This window comes from Condylostylus longicornis, unplaced genomic scaffold (genome assembly GCF_029603195.1).
Source record: "Condylostylus longicornis isolate FDR11 unplaced genomic scaffold, ASM2960319v2 ptg000080l, whole genome shotgun sequence".
In the NCBI taxonomy this organism is placed as follows: Eukaryota; Metazoa; Arthropoda; class Insecta; order Diptera; family Dolichopodidae; genus Condylostylus; species Condylostylus longicornis.
Genome location: NW_026578048.1, coordinates 3,838,432 through 3,861,394, shown reverse-complemented (window position 1 = coordinate 3,861,394; position 22,963 = coordinate 3,838,432). Strand labels below are relative to the sequence as shown.

Sequence of the window (22,963 nt, the reverse complement as noted above, 5' to 3'; positions counted from 1 at the left end):
TCAATGACTATACCCACTTAAATTAAAAAGTAAAATGTTTGCAGTAACAAAGGGCAATCCTAAAGATACATAATTTCCGTTCCACATTTATACTTTTTATAAAGATTTAGATAGTGGATACTGCATATTTTACTCATTTGCATAACTGCTCCTTGTTAATTTTTTTTCGCTAAATGAATTCATAATTTTTAAGACAAATTGTCAAAAGTTAAAATCATATGCAAACGCTAAAATATTTTCCGATCTTAGAAATATAAATTTCAATTCGTTCCATAATGCAAACTTTATATCTACGCTTTGAAAAGATTTTGTAATGCAGAATTTAAATGAAAATAGAAGTTCGAAGGCAATTTTAAAATTAAATTTCCTACAACCTAGCAGGGTGGGTATTTATTTAATCCAAATTCAAAATGTAGTTTTTCTTCAATATTATTGTTATATGAATGTATTATAATTACGTGTGGAGATACATATAATAGTTACACAATTTTGTGTTCAGGTATGTATACATACATAGATTATTATAATATTATAACTATTAATATCATTGAATTTTAGGATTGCCCAAATAAAAATGAAATCAAATGCCGTTAAATATTACTTATTAGGAATAACTGTAGTGATTGATAAACAAAACCTACTTAAACAAACACACACGAACATTAATGCGTAATCAAGATAAGATTAACAGACACACCTCCAAAAAGCTCCTTTCATAAATTTAATAATAAGTAAAAGTCTGGTAAATAAATATTTTGCGTCTTCTACTTACGTATTTTTTACTTATGTATGTATGTATAATATTTTAACAGGTTCAGGTATGTATATTTTAAAAAAATTACGCAACATAATATTAAACTAAATATTTAAATTGAAATAACAAATAATGTAAATGTCAGATAATAACTAAGATCTACTATTCAGGCCGAATGGCATAAGGTTGTTAAAACAAAATTAGCTCGTATATTTTGTTGTTAAAATAAAATTGGCGCGTAGCAACATAAGTCTTATTTGAACTAAAAGCTATTCCTAAATTTTTATACCCGTACGAACGTATGTTCAAAGGGTATACTAAATTTGCCTTACCGTTTGTAACACTAAGAATAAATCGTCTGAGATTCAGACTTAAGTGTATGTTTTTGATCAGCGTCAAATTCTGAGTCGAATTCCGTCCGTTCGTCCGTCCCAGCGATAACTCAAAAACTAATTGAGCTAAGTTCATCAAATTTTCAAAAATGATTTCTTGTAGTAAATACCAGAACTCTATTTAAGTTGGACATGATCGGGATACTGGTTCGGGTAGCTGCCATACAACTTCAAAATTTATTTAACTATATTTTATAAACTATGAAAGTTGTGGAATAAAACTTTCGCACAAGTAAATATATTAGTATAGCCAATGTGCTTGATAAAAGTCGTTGAAATTGCTTGGCTCCTTTTGGTAGCTGCCATACAACTTCAAAAGTTATTTGGTTATATCTTAGAAAGTGTAAAAGCTGTGACATTGAAATTTTGTGCAATTAAATATATAAGTATGACCGACATGTTTGATTATTGTTGACAGAAATTTCTTGACTGGTTGTGGAAGCAGCCATACAACTTCAATAGTAGTTTGGCCATATCTTAGAAAATATTGAAAACACAGTACTGAAATTTTGCATAAATTAATATGGTAATACGACAACTTAAGGTCATAGTCCATCCCGTAGTCAGCTATGGCATATTTATTCCCTCATAGGATAACAAATTCGTACGTGTATCCTAGAGTTGGCATTCTCGTTTTTTACATACATATATTGTTTTAAAAAAACAATATTGCATACATATTGCAGCGCAACTCAATTTCGGGATGACGGAGCTCCAATACGGAATATTTTTGTTTCGTGACACATATACATACATATACATATATAAAGATTCAATTTCATATGATATTTTATACCGTTATCATTATAATTTAAATTTCATGTTAAATTAAATTTAACATGAATCATGATAGTCAAAATATTATGTAAAATTCTTCTGAGAAAAAACAACAAATGCCTTATCATTTATATATACATATGAGTATGTATATGCAATGTATTTGCAAACAAACTAACTATGTGTGTACATATTTATTTATTTACATTTTAACTGAATTCGTAAACAATAACTAAAGAGCTTTTTTTACTTATTCAGTTAGAAAAGAGATATAAATTTAAAATATATACAATATATTTGTACTCATATCTCATTTACTCTACTAAAGCTTTTGCAATTTTTATGAAGAAAACGAGTATTACATACATATTTATATAATTCTGTATGTATAATACAAACACTCAAACAAACATGTAAAAATCATGACATAAATTATTTTTTATATGCGACTTTCTAATTGCATTATAACAACTAACAAGTCGACTTTCAGTCAGATTTCAGTCGGCATTAAGTCAACTTGATAGCTTTTATTCTGTTTGTTTTTTTTTTAATGTTATTTTATTATGTTCTCAATTCTCAGCTCTGCATAATTCTGTACATTTTGTATAAATACAAGTCAAAATGCTAAAAGCTATTTAGTATAACTCAGAATTTTGAATAAAGTGCAAAAAAATTAGCAAGAAAAAAACTAGTAATAAAATAATAAAAAAAAAAATAAAGAAAGAAATAATTTTGCTTTCTTTTTGTTTTTGGTTTAAAACAATGTACTAAATGTGGATTATTTTTTAAAACAAAGAACCCAAAGTGAATTAAATATACAAACATACATCTAAATAAAAATATAATTTATAAAATTTATAAAAAGTTATATAATAATACCTTAAATTTAAAAAAAAGGTACCTATATACGCTTAAAATCAGAAAAACCTGTTTTAAAACTCAATTTTTATAAACTCAACTCAACTTAAAAAAAAAAAAAATTGTGAGCAAAAATGAATTTAACAAATAAAATTTTGACTTCTTTATTTGTTTTTATAACAATTAATTTTAAAATAATAATTGCCGGTCGGTTATTAGTGATATTTTCTATACCATTTCCTGATAATCAAATAACATTTAGACCATTAATTGAAAATTTATTAGATAAAGGACATTCTATTACATTAGTAACAACAAATCCAGAAGTATTTCTAAATAATAAAACCGATGTATCAGCATCATATTTTGAAAATAATAATAATAATAATTTAGAAATAATTGATTTAAGTTTTACACATAATTTAGAAATATTAAATCAATTAAAAACATCACATCAACAAAATGATTTAAATGGTAGTGATATGATACGTGATGCATTTCAAATTTTAAGAATAATTGCTGAAAAACAATTAAAATCATTAGAAGTTGAACAATTTATTGGTAATAATACAATAATAAAGCAAACAACAAGAACATCAAATTTAAATAATTTAAATAATAATAATAATATAAAATATGATGCTGTATTAATTGATTGGTCTGGTGCATCATTAATGAATGGTTTTGCATATAAATTTAATGCACCATTAATAGGTATAACACCAGCTGGTGCATATATGACATTACATGAAGCTATGGGTAATCCAAATCACCCAGTATTATATCCAAGTGTATTTATGCCATTTAGTGAAAATTTAAGTTTATATCAAAGAATTGTTAGTACATTATTTTCTTATAAATATAGGTAAGTTATAAAATCAATATATTTATTATAAGTGTACATAAATACATAATATTTTAAAAATTTTTAGAAATCTTATTATACCTTAGTCCCTATATGTATATAGTCTACATATAGGAAAACAATTCATAAATTATTTAGATTTGAAGCTCTTTATTTATTTCTTAATTACTGATTAGAAAGGGCCACTTCCATAGTGTTACCTTAAATGTGATGGATCCCAATGATCATATTATGAAGTTTTCAATATTTTCGTTTAAATGTCATGCATAAATACTATAGTGCCCTTAAGTTAATATTAAATTTTCAATTTTTTAACTTATTTGGATTACTGCATATCTTAGATATTTGACATTTGTCTTATTCCAAACTAAACAATTAGTAATCTTCATGTTGGGGTGATTATTTTTGTCGAAGAGTTTAAATTGGCACGCTTTCAAATTAAAATTTCTTATATTTACGATTAATTACGATTAACATATTTATGTATGTATGTATATATTCCGATTCTAGAAAATTAATTATTTACTTACTTGTTAAATTCTTGTAAAATACATGACAATATAATATAAAAATAAATATGTACTAAAAGTATGTGGAGGTATTTATATTAAAAAGAATATAATGGCAAGAAAATGCATTTTATTTTTACTTTTCGATTGCAAATAGCTGTTGTAAATATTTACAAAAATTTAAATTAAATTTGTTAGAAAGCTTAGGTAGGTTCTAATTTAGATATGTGGTGTTACATATTTATACATACATGTTTTATTCTATTTTTATAATTTTAATTACGAATGTGCATACTTATGTAAAATAATATTTCTTTTAATTAAAAAATTTTTGCAAGCCATTTTCTATTTATTGTTTTTAATTTAATTTGATTAAATTTTATATAGAATTACAAGACAAAATACAAATTTTTTTAATATGCATGTTTAATATGTAAATGTATGTATATTCTTATAAAACATTATATAATAAAAATGTTTGTTTAAATTTTTTCTTTATTAGTTAATATTAATATTATTAGCATTAAAATACATTTCATTTCAGCTTACATATTTTAAGATATGAGTATCTTAAAATTTCACTTAAAAATGTTTTCAAAAAATCTTAAAATTAATGTATGTGCATGTGCGCGAATTACTAATTGAACAATTGAACCGTCAAATTATTTGGGTTGACCAAAATGTAAGAGCATTAAACTGTTGTCTTTAAGAGCATTAAACTCTTGACGGGAAATTTTTAAGGATTTTTTTCTCAGATGATGTTAAAATTCGTTATTCTAAAGGCTTGAATTCTTAATTCTTAAAGCTAGTTACTAAAAACAATATTTTTAGCAAAAAACATAACAGAAATTTCAATTAATAAAAATTCTATAAGTACAATAGGCAAAAAAATTTCTTTATGTCATCAATTACACAATTTTGTTTTTGCTTTAATACCTTAATCGTTGAAGTAAATCAATATAGATAATTAATTTTAATTGTTTTATTTGTATATTATATAATTTTATAATTAATATCGCAAATTTAAATCAAAAATATTGAATTTTTTGTTTCTATTTGCAAGTAATCTCTTATTTTATCGATGTCAGCACTTAAATTTACGTAGAGCTATATATACATACGACATAGTACAAGTCCAAAATACTTTGAACTCTGGAAATTATAATGAAAAAATACTTAAAGTTTTTAAAGTACATAGTTATTATGTAGATTAATTTTGATTTTATACTTGATTTCCTTTTGTGTTTTTTACCATATTAAAATTTCCTTAAAATTATTTAATATTTTACCTTGTTACCTTGTTTTAATTTAAAAAAAAAAGATTTTCTATTATGTTAATCAACTGTTATTTATCAGTAAATATTTATTGAAATTTGAGCATATTGCAAGTAAGAATTCTTCATTAATATATTAATTATTTAGAACACTGTAATGACTAATAAAATTTCGATGACTAAAAAGTTTCCATCAATTTATTAAGAAAAAATAAATCAAATAATGTTCGATAACATTTTATTTTCAAAGTTGCTATTTCGTGTCTGGAATATTCCAATACTTTTGAGTTTTGTAAATACATTATACATACATACATACATATGTAAGAAATTTGTGGAAAAGTACTTTTTCACATAAAAATTTTCTTTTAGGTTTGATGATAACCTAATGGCTTTATAAATTAAACATTAAGTACTCATTTATATTTAGAAAAAAGTTGAATAAAATTAAATTTAAGTCAACATCAGTTAAGTATGTACATATATATTTATGAATAGACTTTGGATTCACTAATTTGTGTGCTTAGAAATGAATGCTTAGCGATAAAATATCTTATATTTGTATGACATTAACTTTAAGAGATTTACGCTTTTATTTGAACGAATTGAATATTTGCTCTAATTTGTGAGCGCATTCATAAGGATTTATACGTACCATGTTTAATTGATAGTTTTTCGTTATCAGTAAGAAAATTATTATTATTATATTTTTACAATATTTGGTCTCTTACTGTTATAAAGTTATTTTTATAATTTTGTTTATGCTTTATTTTTCAAGTTTTTTTTTTGTTGCTTTTACATACCAAATGTGCAAAAATTATCAACTTTGATGTAAATATTTACTTATGTAATAAATATTATTATTATAAATTGTAAAGTTTCCATGTTCAATTAATTATATGAAAATTTACTTATGGTGAATTAAAATATTCTAAATTTAGAAAATAATTTAATGTTTACACTTGAAAATATATTTTTTATTAAGAAATTTTGAAGTCAGAATTTCTGAGATCGGAAATGTATTAATACTGTATTAATGCAAAATTCAATTTATAGATGTCAGTTGCTGAATTGTGTATAAACACAATGGTATTATTACAATTTCGATGTTAGGGTTATTATAACAATTGAATTTTTCAATGTTTAACATTGAAACAAAATTCACCTTAAGAATCGTAATTGCTGAATAATGTAGTAATACTTACAGCATTGACACAATTTTAAAGTCACAAATACTTACATACATTATTACACAATTCAGCTTATTATTTATAATTGCTGAATTTTGTAATAATACAATTTATTAATGAAATTCCTATATAATAAGTTATAAGCGTTTAACAATTGTAATATTTTAACTATTAGATAATATTTAATTAAATTTTATGACGATTGAGATAATGGATTTTGTAAGATACATATATATTTTTGATAAGTTTATCATATACTATACGAAATACGATATACAAAATCGATTTAGTTTTCACAAACAAATATATGTATATATTGTAAGCTATATATTATACATATTCGTGCGCGCTTATCTTTACAATAATACTTATATTAATATTATTTAGTAAATGCATTATCGAAATATACAAATTTTTATATTACTTATTTTATATTAATATATTACAAGAATTATCAGAACTATACTCTATATAGAAATTTATCAATTGAACACTGATAGCTTAGGTTTCATATTACAAACTTTTTTTTTCAACTTTCTATAATTGAGAATTTTATATATTTATAGTTAATAAATGAAATCGATATTCAAATATTAAATTATAATTTTATTTATTTTTATATTTGAACTGGTAAACAAAAGTATATGAAGTGTATGTATAAATGTATTGAATACCAATTCAATCCAAATAATACAGATATGAAAAAAAATTAAATATTATCAAAATGTCTAAGTTTATATTATAAGATCATATACATATAAAAAAATTTCTAGAACATTTTTATGACATTAAAAGTCAAACACGAAAATTTTGAAATTTTTTCATCTTATAGTTTTATGTCAAAGTTCGGAGGCACGAGATTTGACACTATTTCCAATACTTAAATGGAAATAACATTATTTTGCAACAAGTAATTATAGAAAAACAATTCCTACTTAAATTAATTTCGAGGGTTATATAATGGGGTTGAACAATATTTCACTTATTAGAAACTAATTATTACTATTGTAATTAAAAAAATAAAAGTGTAAATTCAGCATGAACTCAGATATTTTTCATTATTATTAAATAAATTATTTATGCATTTAAAGAAAAAACAATATTTGACAAAGTTCATATTACATAAAGACTTGTACAATAATCAAATTTATATTTAACTTTAGAAAAATGTTAAAATAACTATTAATACTTATTACTATGCAAAAATTTAAATTTCAAAAAAATATTTAGCAATTCTGTAAGTAATTTTAATTTTGAAAAAACGTGTATTTCAAAAATTTAAGTTCAAATTTTCGATTTTATTTTAAAACAAAACTCTAATTTTTTATATTTTTGGGCATAAATTCGTAGTATACATATATATATGTATGATGTAATTATCAAAGTAATTTCGAAAAAACTTGGTTTAAGCTACAAAGAATTCCCATCTGCAAAAAATTAATAAAAACTACCAAAGTCGAGATAGGCGGTCTGTTACTTGTAACAACACAATTAACTTAATTAAATATAAGTATAATATAAATGTATGAATTATTATTATAAATTATTTTTAACAATTGGTAACACTACAGGAATAATAAAATTTTAATGAATATTAAAAGTGAATTCCTTACCGTATAAGGTTATTGTATAGTAATTTGTTTACAAAAATATTTCTTTGCTATTTTATCAAAAATTGTAAATATTATGCTTGAATAAATTTTAAAATATATTGTTACTTTCTCAAATATTTTTTAAAATAATTGAAAATTCAAAGTTATCATTGTATTTAGGAAGTTGTTTGTAATACGACACTTCAATTTTTTCTTAAATTTCATAAAAATATATGCAATTTTTTAAATTTTATTAAATTATTAATTTTTGCGGTTGTGGTGATCAGATGTTTAAATATTTATTTAGCTTTCTATACTAGCTAGAAAACTGAACTGATTAATTTTCCAGAAAACTGAACGCACATGATTAATATTAAATAACAAAATTTATGCAGGGAAAAAATTTTATTTAAAATAATAAAATTACTTATTAATTTTATTTAAAAATAGAAATTATTATCTGTTCGATAATTTAAAATTGGAATCGTTTTATTGAAATATCTTTTATTTATATATAAATAATGCTTATGCAAGCGTGTTATATTTTATAAAAATGGTATAGTGTTCTAGAAAATATTATAGAATTTTTACTCACCTTTTGTAATATTGGTTGGTTGGTAATATAATGCAATAGTTCCGACTAATATTTAAGTTAGTTAAATTTTATATCAGGAAATTTCAATGACGTATTCAATTTCAATTCAAACCACATAACTATTTATATACCACAATGAAAATCTAATGTAAAAGTCGAGAAGTTCTCAATTAGTAATCGAAATATCTACAGATCTTTCCGGTAATTAGTGGCGCAAGCTATTTTACAAATAATTAGAGATTTCTATAAGTATCCACTAGTTCCATCCACAAGATTAATGAAATTAATGGAAAAGACAACAAGAGGTTAATGGCATATTTTTTCTTTTGTTTCCTTTTATGAAAAATATGAGCATCAACTTTTGTATATGCTTATTCTAATTTTATTTTTAGTTGTCGTTGAAAGTTAATGTAACTATTGTAGTCTAATATAACTATCAACAAGTGCATACTTTTCCAATAGTAAGCAAAAAAAAATTCAGTTAACTAGTTACAATTATTTTGTTCAGCATTAGAAATTAAATTTTATTTAATATAATTTTAAACAATGAAATTTAAAGTACTCAGCAAAATGTATGCTAACAACTTCATATAAATTTAATCTCTTTATGCGATTATACATATATGTGCACATATTGTTATTATTCTATATTATAGTATCTTGTATACTGCTAAAATACGCAAACATATACATATACATATACAATAAATGTATGTACAATTATTATAATTGAAAAAATAGATTAAATTTTGGGTAAACATATAATTATAAATTATAATAGTTTTTTTATTCTCATTATTCCCATTAAAATATTTAAATTAAAAAAAAATCTTTTCAAAGTTGAACAAAAGAAATTTAATAATGTAAGTGTGTACTTACTATCACTCATATTATTTGAACTTTCATTAAAGCACAGGTAAATAAACTAGAAATAATACATGAACAAAAATATGTAAATATTCAACATATAAACTCTCTTTAAAATTAAATTACGTAAGTTTTAGTTCTATTGGCATTTAAAGCTGGTATAAGCATTTTAAGCAATCTTCCTTAAGTGATTAGCCCGAAAAATACTGGCCAAACCACTATATAAACTGAAATTAAGATTTGAAATAGAAAAGAAAAGTTTGTGAAACTCAAAAAAAAATAACATAGGTAAACAAAAAACGTAAACAACAAAAACTAGTAAAATATTTGCATTTTCGAACTGTATAACATTAATTTTATATTTTGGGAACCAGTATATAAAAATTTCAAGGTAGTTTATTGAACTTAAATAAAGTAATAAGGTTAATATGTTATACAGATAATTACTATGTATATAATAGATATAGTACATACTCTTTTATATTCTTTAATTATATCAAAAACAGCAGTTATAAGTACTTCGATAATACTAAAGTTTATATGCAACTTCCAAATATTTTTTCTTTCAAATAATCATTTATAAAGCAAATTTTAATCTAATATAAATTTTCTTTTATTTTACACAGAAATATTTATTTTTATGAAGAATTACCAGTACAAAATCAAATTGCAAAAGAAGTTTTTGGTTCAGAGATACCAGATTTATGGGAATTACAAGTAAATGCTGATTTACTTTTAATAAATAGTTATCAATTATTAAGTAATATAAGACCAGTTGGTCCAACAACAATTTATTTAGGTGGTATACATGCACAAAATTCAAAACAAAAAATTTCTAATGAATTGGAAGAATTCATTTTAAAATCAGATAATGATATTGCCTATATAAATTTAGGTGAACCAATTACAATGGTATTTTTAAATACAAATCGTATACAAAAATTATTGAGTACATTAGAAATATCACATTTTAATGTTATATGGAATTTAAATGGACATTTAGTTACAAATTTTAATTCAACTGAAAATATTTATATGGATGGATTTATGTCACAAGAGGATGTTTTGGGTAAGTTTTGATTTTATTTTAAATAATGTATAGTTGTGAGGTCAATTTATGTTGGTGTAGTTTTTTTATGTTTGAGCACAGTGACACGGGAAAATAATCTTATACATTTGCGCACTAATCACTAAAATACCTTTTCTCAAATTTTAGAAGCCAATTTTGGAAGTCAATGAAACTGGGGCATGACTATCTATGATAGCATACAATGAAATTGACATAAAGAAAAGGGGGTATGACTATCTATGATAGCATGCACTAGCCCTATGCTCCCTTCTAGGAGTGAACAAAGCAGAAATAAAAAATAATGGAAGCCACTAATTTTAGGAGTCATTGTTTTTTTATATTTTTATTACCACTAACATTTTTAATAATTTTTTTACAATATGCATATTAATACTTATAATGTATTTAATATTATAATGGTAGCATTTAATTTTGATAATTACAAAAAAACAAACCATTGCAATTACAATAAAGAAAGTAATTTAGAAGTTCGTGTTATAAAATAATATTTAGAAAATAAGGAATTAGTAAAAATAAATTAAATAATTATAGAGCTGAATAATAAATTTGCTTTATTTTATTATTAAATTTTAAAACAAGTAGTTTTTAACGAAAAACACTTTTAATTTTTTTCACACGTTCAAAATTTCTTTTATAATATAATAATGAGATTATGAACTGCTATCCGCTCTCTTACATTACATATCGTGTCAACAATTAGAATTAAAAAAAAAACTAATAATTTTCGAAAATTTTTTCGCTTTAACGCTATACCAATTGTTATCAATATATTAATTAATATAGGCAGATTACTTAAGTAATCGAAACCGATTTAGATGAAAAGAATTTAAATTCGAAACTACGAATGACGTATTTCTACATTCGAAGTCTATTTTTATAATAGTCATATATGTATGTTATGTGCATATATTAAGAAAATTATATAAGTAAATTATAATCGGTATTTTTTTAAATTATCAACAAAATATCAGTACCTATAGATGTAAGAAACTCTTACGTATGCATACCGTAAAAATTATTATACACTAATATCACTATGTGTGACATGAAATTTTTTAATTTTCTGGCAATTTTTATATAACCACACACATGACTTGATTTGTCATACAATCTAATAAAATTTATTAGTTATACTTGCATGTATAATATAATAAATCAATATACTAAACTGCACTATAAATATTTTTATTCTAAAGCAAAAAATTTTATAGATTAATAAAGTTCTCGAAAGCTTTAAAATCTATAAAATAAAAGTAACAATTAAAAAAAAAAAAAACAATTTATTTTATTAAGTAAACATTTAAATTGAAATAATTTAAGTAAATTTACTTAATTATATATACAATATTTTAGATTGTCAATAAATAGGTATACTGTGATATTATTTGATTATAAAATTCTATTCTATTAACGTATAAAATCTTATTTAATATATTTTTTCTTGTTTATTGCAAACAAATTTGTTTTTTTGTTATATACAATTTATTACTTATATTATCAATTATAATTGGAAAATTATTTATTAAAAATTGCATTCATTTGCAATTTTTGCCATGTTCATGATAAGAAGAAAAATCAATATATTAATATTTTAAGGGTTATACAAAAATACATGCCATATTTGATTACGTACAATAAATTATTTATAATTTTAATAATATCGGCAACTAATTATCATATTATTCTTTACAAAATGTTTTAAAAAAACCTTAATAATATTGTTGTTTCCAAGTTTGAAAAAAAAATATGTTTGATTATTTAAGAGAAATCTACATTTTATATACATATATGCTTATGAATCTTAATTTAATTTTATATATGTATACATACACCAAAAATATGTACATCCCTATATTTTCAACTATCTAAATGAAAATCATTAAGATCATTACAGAATTAATTAACAGAGTGAATAAATATCAAAATATGGAATAACAATAAAATTTATTAAAAATATTATACTAATACTCATATAGCAACTCAATAAAATAAAAATTATTTTAAAGCTTTTTTATATTTGATAAATTTTTGAACTGAAGACGATTAAAATTGCTCGCCTATATACTCTTCATATCTTTCATCTAATTTTGAAAAATTTATTAAATTTTTAAATAAAAAAATACAAAGAAAATTTGAAATTGAAATTGTGAAGTACAAAGTAAAATTGATATTCGAAAAATAATAATGTAGGAAGAAAATATTGGGTCTGCCCTCGGCCTAAGAGCATATCTAACATTAAATTAACCCATTAACTATTACAATTTTAGTTTTTGCACTTAAATGTTTTCTTTATATTTCATGTATAAGAAAAACAAAAATCCGAAAATTTAGAGCTTACCACGGTTGTAAAGTAAACTATGACGTTATCATTGTTAAATTTTTTTTGTTGAGCGTGCGTTGTTGGAACTTAAAAGTATTTTAATTATTTTTTTCTATTTATGATTTAAAAAAAATTTATAAAACCTTTAGTTTCCATTAGGTTCGATCTGCCGCTCCAGCTTAGCTTCGAGATGCCACAGCGGCATTACATAATTAAATAATTTGATGAATTGCAATATGTACATATATTATGTATAATTAACTTATGTATTAACGTGGTGTATAGAAAAAATTACAACTATTTTTTTTAGTTCTTTATGCAATATTTTTCTTTGTTCATTAAAATAGATTTATTTTAAATACACACAATATTATACATATACATATGTATATATAAAAGCATGTATATGCATATATTATGTTCTGTACACTCACTATAAATACAAATTAAAATTTTATAAAATGCACACACTATTTAATTGACATGCCAAAGAGAACAAAAGAAAAAATAAAAAAAAAATTTGTTTACATATTCAGTATGAAAATATTTGCACCTATGAATTCACATATTACTTATACATAGCATTAAAATGCATGGCTTGCATTATTTCATTAACCATACAGTATGATTTGATTTTCTCTAAACAAAGAGATTGTTGTATAATTACATAGAATCAATGTATGAGGTTTGTAATAATCGGCATAGTACAATTATAATACTTTCGGGAAAAAGAAATTTTTTTCTGCCTCTTTTAATCAAAACAATATAAATATAAAATAGAGACTCAAGGTCTGATCCTGTATTTCACCTTTTCACTTATTGTATATAAGACGAAAGTAAATTAAATATTCTTATAATTTAAATGTTTAGTGAAAATATTTTTTTGTATAACGTATGTATTTTACTTTTTCTAAAAAGTGATTACAAGAAGTGGCTGAAAATTGAAAATGTCAAATATAAAATGAGAATATTAATTTTTCAAAATTTAACATATTGTTTGTGACATAAGCGTAGTTTTGATAAAATAGTAAGTGATATACGATATTCAATTGCAATAATCTTATTTTATTTATTAGATTACTTGATCCGCTATGAATAAGAACAAGTATTTTAAAAAATATTTTAAGAAAAAAATATAATTAAATATTTTCAATACTTGTTGAATTGTCATAAAGTAACTTTGTAATTAGAAGCTTTATAAAATGAAACGCGAATTCATAATGCTATACAACTAAGTAAGTCAAAACTACACAACAATTTTCAAAAGAACAACAATTAAAAAGATAAAGTACTGACTGACACAGTTTTTTTTTAATTCTTTATCTACGTTTTTATATATATCACTTCGTCCTCTTACATATATTATTTGAAATTCTTTTTATTACTCATACAACAACGTGAATTTCTTAAAACTCTTGAACCTGAACTTGTTAACTTTTCTTTTTTATTTTCATTTCATTTTACATTATGTACTTAAATTCTCGTTATTATCATATATATTATATATATATTATAATATATGTTTGAATTGAAAATAGAAGACCGTGCGTCTCTCCCAGTTAAATATGTTTTAGTGCTTCAATTTAAAAAAAAAACACGAGAAATAAAAGAAACACGTTAAATTAAAGGTTATTCAATTTATCTATGTACGTCATTTTATAAATAGTTTGTAAAATAAATAAGAAAAATTCAGTATAAAAGCATTTATAATATTATTTAAATAATTTAATGTTTTTAATTATTTTAAATTCAAATACATTGAAATACATTGAAAATTTGTTCGACTTGCAATGAAAATGAAAATATTAATTATTTTAAATAAAATGAAAATAAAATTTTCAATTTACATAGTATGTTAAAGAAATACTTTCAATTTATTTCATCAAATATTTCTTAAATTAATTAAATTTATTTATTCAGAAAATTTGCACGAAAAAAGCTCATAATGAAATTTAAAAGAATGAAGTTTTAATTTTTTGAAGAGAGTGCCTAGGATGGAGAATACTAAGATTTTTGCGTTTACTCATACTTACCATATTATATGTATACTTAATCAAATATCGGACTACTTAATTACCCTTTCCGCATCAATTTTCGAATTGCTTTTTGAAATGTAGTACATAACTAATTTATAATCTATTGCAATCGATTACATTTAAAATTAATTGGCAGTATAGTAAAATTAGTATTTGAATTGTAGGCAATAAATTGTCCGATGAAAATACGTACATACATACATATGTATTGTGTAATTATTGTTACAAAATTCATAACCAACATAAGCAGAGCCAATGCTTTATAATGTATGTACATACATATTTATTTCTTTTCTTTATTATCATGTTTTCCTTTCGCTTATTTATTTCTTAAATAGTACAATTGTATAGAAAAATTAATGTAATATAGAAATTTCCAATGGTTTGCGTTATAAGCTGCGTGATTAATTACTTAGTTACATAGTTGAGTATTTATACATAAATATGAGTAACTAATCAATTCCTGATTTCCTACTGAGTTCATATTGTAATATAAGAACATCAATAATATTTTATTGACCTAAATTAGAAACAATTATCAATTGAAAAAAATTGTCAATATATAAAATTTAGTATTGAAAGTGGTATATGTACTACAATAGCAGTATGTCGTACATATCTACATATACATACGATTAATTATAGCTGATGACATAAATATGTCTATATACATATATAATTGATCACGTTTTTATAATGTTTGTATTCTTAATTTTTATTTTCCTAATTTTAACTCATTTTACTTGTTTTATATAAATGTGAACGTATTTATGGATATACATAATTATTGACAATATTATTTAATTACGTAAAAATTATCGTCATTTGGCATTTCTTAATTCATTAAAAGATATTCCTACAATTTGTAAGGGTTAAAAATTTTATAACACCGTGTATTATGATATTAGAGCAAATACCTGTTTAAATACCTAAACATTCTATATATGTATGTACTCGAATTCATACTGAGTTAGTTAAACTCAATGTATAGCATTGAATTCATTACACATTTTTTATATAAATGTTACAATTGTTTTCATATTATTTTATAATTTTAAATCAATTTGTATATACATATGTACTAATTAATAAGCGGTATATAATTATACTGGTTAAAAATTCAAACATATGTTTTAAAATTAATATCTTCCATAACTCCAATTACATTCAATATTATAGAGCTTAATAACCTTATAAAATAAAAATAAGAAACTAATTTCCATATTTTCATAATATTCAATATTAAATACCAATAGATATAAAACAATAAATATCAATAATCTTAAATATTTAATATAAAGAAAAACAACGGCTGACTAGTCACATGCCGAGTTAAAACGCAACAATGTACGAAATTGGGGCATAATTATCTATGATATCAATCACCAGTCCTCTACCCCTCGTGGGGATAAAGAAGAAAACTAAAATATATAAACGTACAAACTATATGTATAAATATGTGCATTCCCTAAAAGCGTGAGAATAGAACTAGAAGACTTGTGGAAAAAAAATTATGGTAGATAAGAAAGACAATAATCATATAGAAGAACAATATATAACAATTACTCTTACAAATATTTATAAATTATGAATTTGATTGAATTTGAAAATTGTTTTATATTTTTATTATTATGCAGTATAACAATTTGAATACATTATAATTTTATAATAACATACAAAATTATAAGAACATTATAATTTTAATAACATTATGAAATTATAATTATTCTTTTATATAATGTATATTTTAAATAAACATTATAAAAAAACTTGCTTTGCAACATGATTTTGTGATAAGATTGCAATTTTAGAACTTGTATTGTGATATATGTACGCCCAAGAAGATGATCTATAATCGATAGCACTTGTAAAACGAAAATGAAGTAATTGCCAGACTCTTCCTGTGAATTGGGATTGATTCAATATAATAATTGTTCAATTTCTTTCAAATTCAAATTTCCTTTTGTGTATTTTCTCAACTTAGTAAACTTTTTATTCAGTTTATTGAATAATTTAACAAAATTATTATCAATTCCATATACACTAAGTCCTCGAAATATATGACATCTTCTAATACGACATTTCAATTTTTATTCGGATTGCGACATTTTTTCTAATACGACATTTAAAATTAAAAAACAAAATTTTTTGTTTTTTTTTAACAGATTTACTGATTTTTGAACAAGAATTTACACCGAATTTAGTTATAAGACAAGCACATGTTTCAATAATGATCTCATTTTAGTTAAAAATTCTAGTAGTTAAAAATACGAATTGAAGTGGTACACATATCAACTTAATCTGATTTAATTTTATTTATTTTTGTTACAAAATTGAATTTTTTTGGTTTCGTTATTATATTTTGTTGTTCAACAGGTGAATTATATTATAAAATGGTTTGTCCAATTCGCTTTTTGTTTCCATAGATTTTTTTTTCCTCCTCAAACGACAATTCGAATTACGACATAAATTTCTGAAACCAAAAGTGTCGTATCTCGAGGACTTAGTGTACTTCAAATTTTAACAGTGACATTTTCTTCTTATGAATTGGTTATTCTGCTATATGACAAATTGAAAAATCCCTATTTCAGTATTAAAATATATTTTTATATATTTGCCTTAATTCTATTAAGTGCTCATTTATTATACAAAATATATTAGTATAAAATAGTTAGAAATTTTTAAATTTAATTCCAAATTTACATTTAAAAAAAACTTCTTCCGTTTTTTTTTTCTTATGAATTAAACATAACATTATGTTCTTAAGGATTTAATGTATTAAATAGAATAACACAACTTCCTATGCTTAAACTTTTTTATATTAAATTATTATTGTAATCTTGCTTTATAAATATATTTTTTTGTATAAAAGCGGACCTATAAAATTTGCTTTTAAATTCTATTTTAATTCTTTACAAACGCTTTAAAATTATTAATTTAATTTAAAGTTTAAATTATTTCAAAATTTCAATATAATTTTTTTATATACAATTTAACATAAAAATATTGTTGTGTTTGTTGCTATAAGTATGTACATACATACATAATAAAATAATGAAATTATGGCATGATGCCTTCATAATACGCTGTCTGTCATTGTTAAATTATTTTCAATAAAGCTTATTTGGCTATAAAAATAAATATGTAGCAAAAAAAAAAAAAGAAAAATTAAAACTACATAATACATACATACATGTGTGCATGTTTGTATGTAAAATTATTATTTCATATTGTATATGAAATTTCCTGGTTCATTTTTAGAAAAAGAATTTATACACGAGACTATAGAATATTATTGTTGGAAATAATAAATTTATTAATAAAAATATACAATGAATATTGGTATTGTTGTGTACATTATTTTTAATAAAGTGTTCTTATAAACATTCGATTCCTCTGACCATTCATCTTTATATCTAATATTTTGAATAAAAAAAAAAAACGAGATTACATACTAAATCTATTTCATTTGCAAGTTAATTCGATTGCATTTCAATTGTAGGGCCTATTTGGATATAGACATACATACATGTTTTTTTCTAAATGATTAGGGGCTTATAATAGTACACTCAAGTTATTCATAGTACACATTTCAAAATATATGTATAATATTCCATTACAAAATCTTTGCCTTTTATATCATGTCTATATGTTTCTAAGAGTTGTATTTCATTTTAAATCTATATATTATGTATATCGGTCCCACATCAGCACAATACGTAGTCGGTTGGTTTCAAGCATTAATTTGACTTATAAGCGAATTTGCTAGTCATGTACGTAGCTTAGTACTCGTAAAAATTTCAAAAATATATACAAAAAAAATATTTTGAGTAAATACGTTTGTACGAGTACTTATATAAGGTTATTGAAATATAGCTATTTAAGACAACTATAATATAATGTCGGAATCGAGTTTTTGTTGAAATTAAAAAAATTTTTTAATTACTTTTTTACATTTTTCCAACTTTCTATACAATTATTGTTCAGAATTATTTATTGAGTTCCACATAATTTCTTTTAATAATTTATTTCATATAAAACGACCGACATAATACATACATAATTCTGTTCTTATGGTTCGACGTCATTCATTTTATTGTTACATAAATATACATACGTACATGTATATATTTTGTGTATGCCGGTTCGTGTTTATATATATAACAAGGAATATAAAATTAAATTAATACAAAAAAGTATAACGTGCTAAATTTTACACAAGCTTTGTTATAATTTTTTATCATAAATATTTGTATATATATAGATTTGTATATATATATATATTAAAAGCAACTTCTATAAATATATGTACATATGTATATTATGTACATATACTTAATGTACGCTATTGTTGTTAAATTAACTTGCGAAAATATAAATAAGTTTAAGCTAGTTTTTATAATAAAATTAGCCTTGATCTTAAAATTGATTGTTAAAATTAATTGAAAAAAAAAACTATAATTCTTTGGGTCAACGATTTTTTTTTTTCGATCAATAATATTAAATTTTTGATTTTCAGCCAATATGATTTTAATTTTTATAAAATACTACAATTTTAAGAACTTTTCTTAAAACTTTTGTTATAAGAAGGTATGAAGTATAGTTTTTATATCTTATTAATAGACAGAAAATTTTATAGTAAGTTTATTATTTCATTTTATGATAGTTCAATGAAATTACTGTTTTAGATCTGCGGGTGCGCAACTTCAAAACCGCAGTAAAGTAAAACGAATAGCGTATACATATTATATACATGCAAATTTACATAAGTATTATAGAGTTATTGCAGCTTTCCGAAACAAAAATACAATAATTTACTGGCAAAAGAAGAGTTTAGTTGGAATTTGGTTTATGTTTGAAATTTGGGTTGAAAAATTATTTGTTTTAAAAAATACGATATAACAAACAGTGCTCTACTAATAACGAAATATATAGCAATTGCTTGTACGTTACTGTGTTTTAAAATGTACTTATTAACAATTATTTTTGTATTTAAAAATTTTAAATTAAATTTTTTGTAAATTTTAAGTTTCTAAAATTTAATTTTGTTTTATTAAATTTCTAGCATATCCTAAAGTGAAATTATTTATAACAATTGGTGGACAACGTGATATCGAAGATGCTATACATCATCAAGTTCCTTGCTTAGGATTAACATTTTCTAGTACAATAGATCATTATTTATTACAAATTGAAAAACATGGAGCAGGTTCAATATCATATTTTGATCAAGATACAACTACAGAATTATTAGCTAAAATTGAAGAATTTGCGATAAAAGACAGGTAAATAAAAATATAATATTAAAAATATAATATATTTTGTTTGCGATAATATTTATACATACATGTACATGTATCTGTACGTATCTATATACATATTCAAATAGAAAGTTATTGATTCAAAAAGCAATAATTAAAACACATATACTTAACTAAGATTATTATTAAAAATACAACATGTATGAATAAATATTATTTTGCGTGCATATAAAAAGCTCGACGTAACAAAAATCTGATTTACCTACTTTGTTATAATCTACGTACTTATATTATAGAGGTAAATCCTATGAGTATGTTTGTACTTAATGATAGTATATGGTAATCATGCAAAAAATTTGAATTGATAAAAGTAATAAGGAAAAAAAATTAGATTTTATAAGAGGCAATAATTATTATTTATGTACGTATTTTTTTTCTTTGCTGGGGGTTTAATGAGTATAGATTAAGTAAAAACTGAAAGAATTTATAAAGAAAAAGGCAAAAAAATAATAAAGCTATATACGTTAACCAATGCGTAAATCTTTCATATAGATGAATATTTTATATCTGTGCTAATTAGTTATACAGTACCTATATAAATGTACTAAAAGAAAAAAATGCGCAATTTTTTGTACGTATTGTACTTATATTATTTGGCCTATAATATTTACGGTAATATATTTTACGCTTAGGAACAAACATAAATTCCGTTTGATCGAACGAAAATTCTTCGGATGTGTATCATGTAGACAATAGAGCCTTAAGTCATCAAATTCTAATCAAACAAAATGCATGAATGTTTTATGCGTAAATCCCGATTTCTTTCTAATGCGTTTCGTACATTATTTACATTATTCTTAATACAAGATGAAACGTACTATAAAAATTTTAAATTTTTGTAATTTAATTAATAAAAATTTTTCTTTTCGTTTTTTTTTGTAGATTTTCAAGCAATATAAAAAAACTACATAATTTAATCAACGATCAACCATTAAGTTCTGTTGAACGTGCTGTTTGGTATATTGAATATGTAATGAGAAATGGTGGAACAAAATATCAAAAAACAACTTGGCGAAATATTTCATGGTTTAATTTTCTACTAATTTATGTTGTCTTAGCTATTATCGTAACCATAATAACATTTGTTGGTGTATTAGTTAAAGTATTTATCGAATGTCGTAAATATTCAAAAAGTTTACCAGTTGAAAAAATTACAAAACGCACATTATTAGCTAAAGAAAAATTGTATTAGGGTAAAAATTATGAAAAAAAAAACAAAATGTGAAATTTTATTAATTTAAGTAAATTTTAATTAAATTATTAAAATTTATTTGTACTGAAACACTCTGATATCTCGCAACATAATGATTATGTAGCATAATATGAGTTCATAAAAATTACAATATGATTTTAGATAAATTCTACGGAAAAATAACGCATTGAAATGAAAAATTTATGTATTTTACTAAATTTTTATACTTTTGTATTGTTTCAGTTGTTTAAAAATAAATTAATTCGTAAATAATAATGTTTCTATAAAAAGATTTAGTGTTACACTGAAAAAATACAAATTTGTGCTTTTGATCCATGTTTTATGGAAACATAAACTGCATTTGAATCTTTTTTACAAGCTAAAACAAAGTATGCAATTACCATTTTGCGTAAAAATTTAGACCAAATGCAGTTATACCGTAAAAATATAAGATATGTAAGATAAAAATACAATTTAATATTAAAGTATAAATTAAATTGAAAATTATTTTGTAATATTGTAAGTTTTAGAATTACAAAAAATGCTGCCATTGTTTGTGTTTTTTTTTTTGTTTGTTTTGGAAATAAATTTGTGGCAATATTGAATTTTCGTTGCCTTTTGTGAAAATCTTGAATGTTGTTAAGTGGCAGTTTACTTTTTATGAAAATAAATAAATATTTTTATTGTAATACACGTGCATAATCAATAAAATTTTTACATAAAAATATTTTTGATATGACGTCGTATATGTATAAAACTATAATAGAAACAATGTACATACATAAATTATGAAAAAAAAACTAATTTTTTTAAGATATGAATTAAAACGGGCTGTTTCTAGAATAAGTTTTTGAAATCAAAAAATTCTATAACTAAATATATATGAAAAATGTAGTTATTTAATAATATTAAATAAGAAAATGTGATAATGTGCCAATTTTAAAAACATACTTCTAAGTGTAATTTTACAAGATTTAAATGGATTTGTTTTAAAAATTCTTTAAGAAATAACAAAACAAAAAGAAAGTAATATAAAAACTATATAAATGTATATAAAAATAATAAAATATTAATAAAAAAAATTTGTTTATAAAATTATAATAACATCTGTTTATTTATTGATAATGTTATGCTTTAAAGATTAACTTTCAAAAATTCTACATTAAAGGCAATAAACATTAAAGCAAAACAGACTGAAGCAATCCAATTCTTAAGCGTCTAAACTTAAAAAGACGAACTAATGAAGCCACCTTAAATAGTTTTTCTTGAGCCTTAAGTAATACTTCGTTGCATTGATAAATTCGAAATTATCTATTACTTTTCAACTATTT

The 22,963-nt window shown here is 22.3% G+C and overlaps 1 protein-coding gene across 1 annotated transcript; it reads left to right on the top strand.

Annotated features, from left to right (window-relative positions):
* The first annotated feature begins 2,576 nt into the window (after positions 1 to 2,576).
* LOC129612980 (UDP-glucosyltransferase 2-like) lies at positions 2,577 to 22,608 on the top strand. Its single transcript, XM_055526847.1, has 4 exons — positions 2,577 to 3,646; positions 10,300 to 10,742; positions 20,185 to 20,404; positions 21,323 to 22,608. Exons 1-4 carry the CDS (start codon positions 2,916 to 2,918, stop codon positions 21,630 to 21,632), a joined length of 1,704 nt encoding a protein of 567 aa, XP_055382822.1. The 5' UTR covers positions 2,577 to 2,915; the 3' UTR covers positions 21,633 to 22,608.
* The last annotated feature ends 355 nt before the right edge of the window (positions 22,609 to 22,963 follow it).

Coding starts and splice junctions, on each gene's coding strand:
- LOC129612980 (XM_055526847.1), top strand. CDS start 2,916: ATGAATTTAACAAATAAAATTTTGACTTCTTTATTTGTTTTTATAACA. Junction 10,743..20,184: donor GTCACAAGAGGATGTTTTGG/GTAAGTTTTGAT, acceptor TTAAATTTCTAG/CATATCCTAAAGTGAAATTA. Junction 20,405..21,322: donor GAATTTGCGATAAAAGACAG/GTAAATAAAAAT, acceptor TTTTTTTTGTAG/ATTTTCAAGCAATATAAAAA.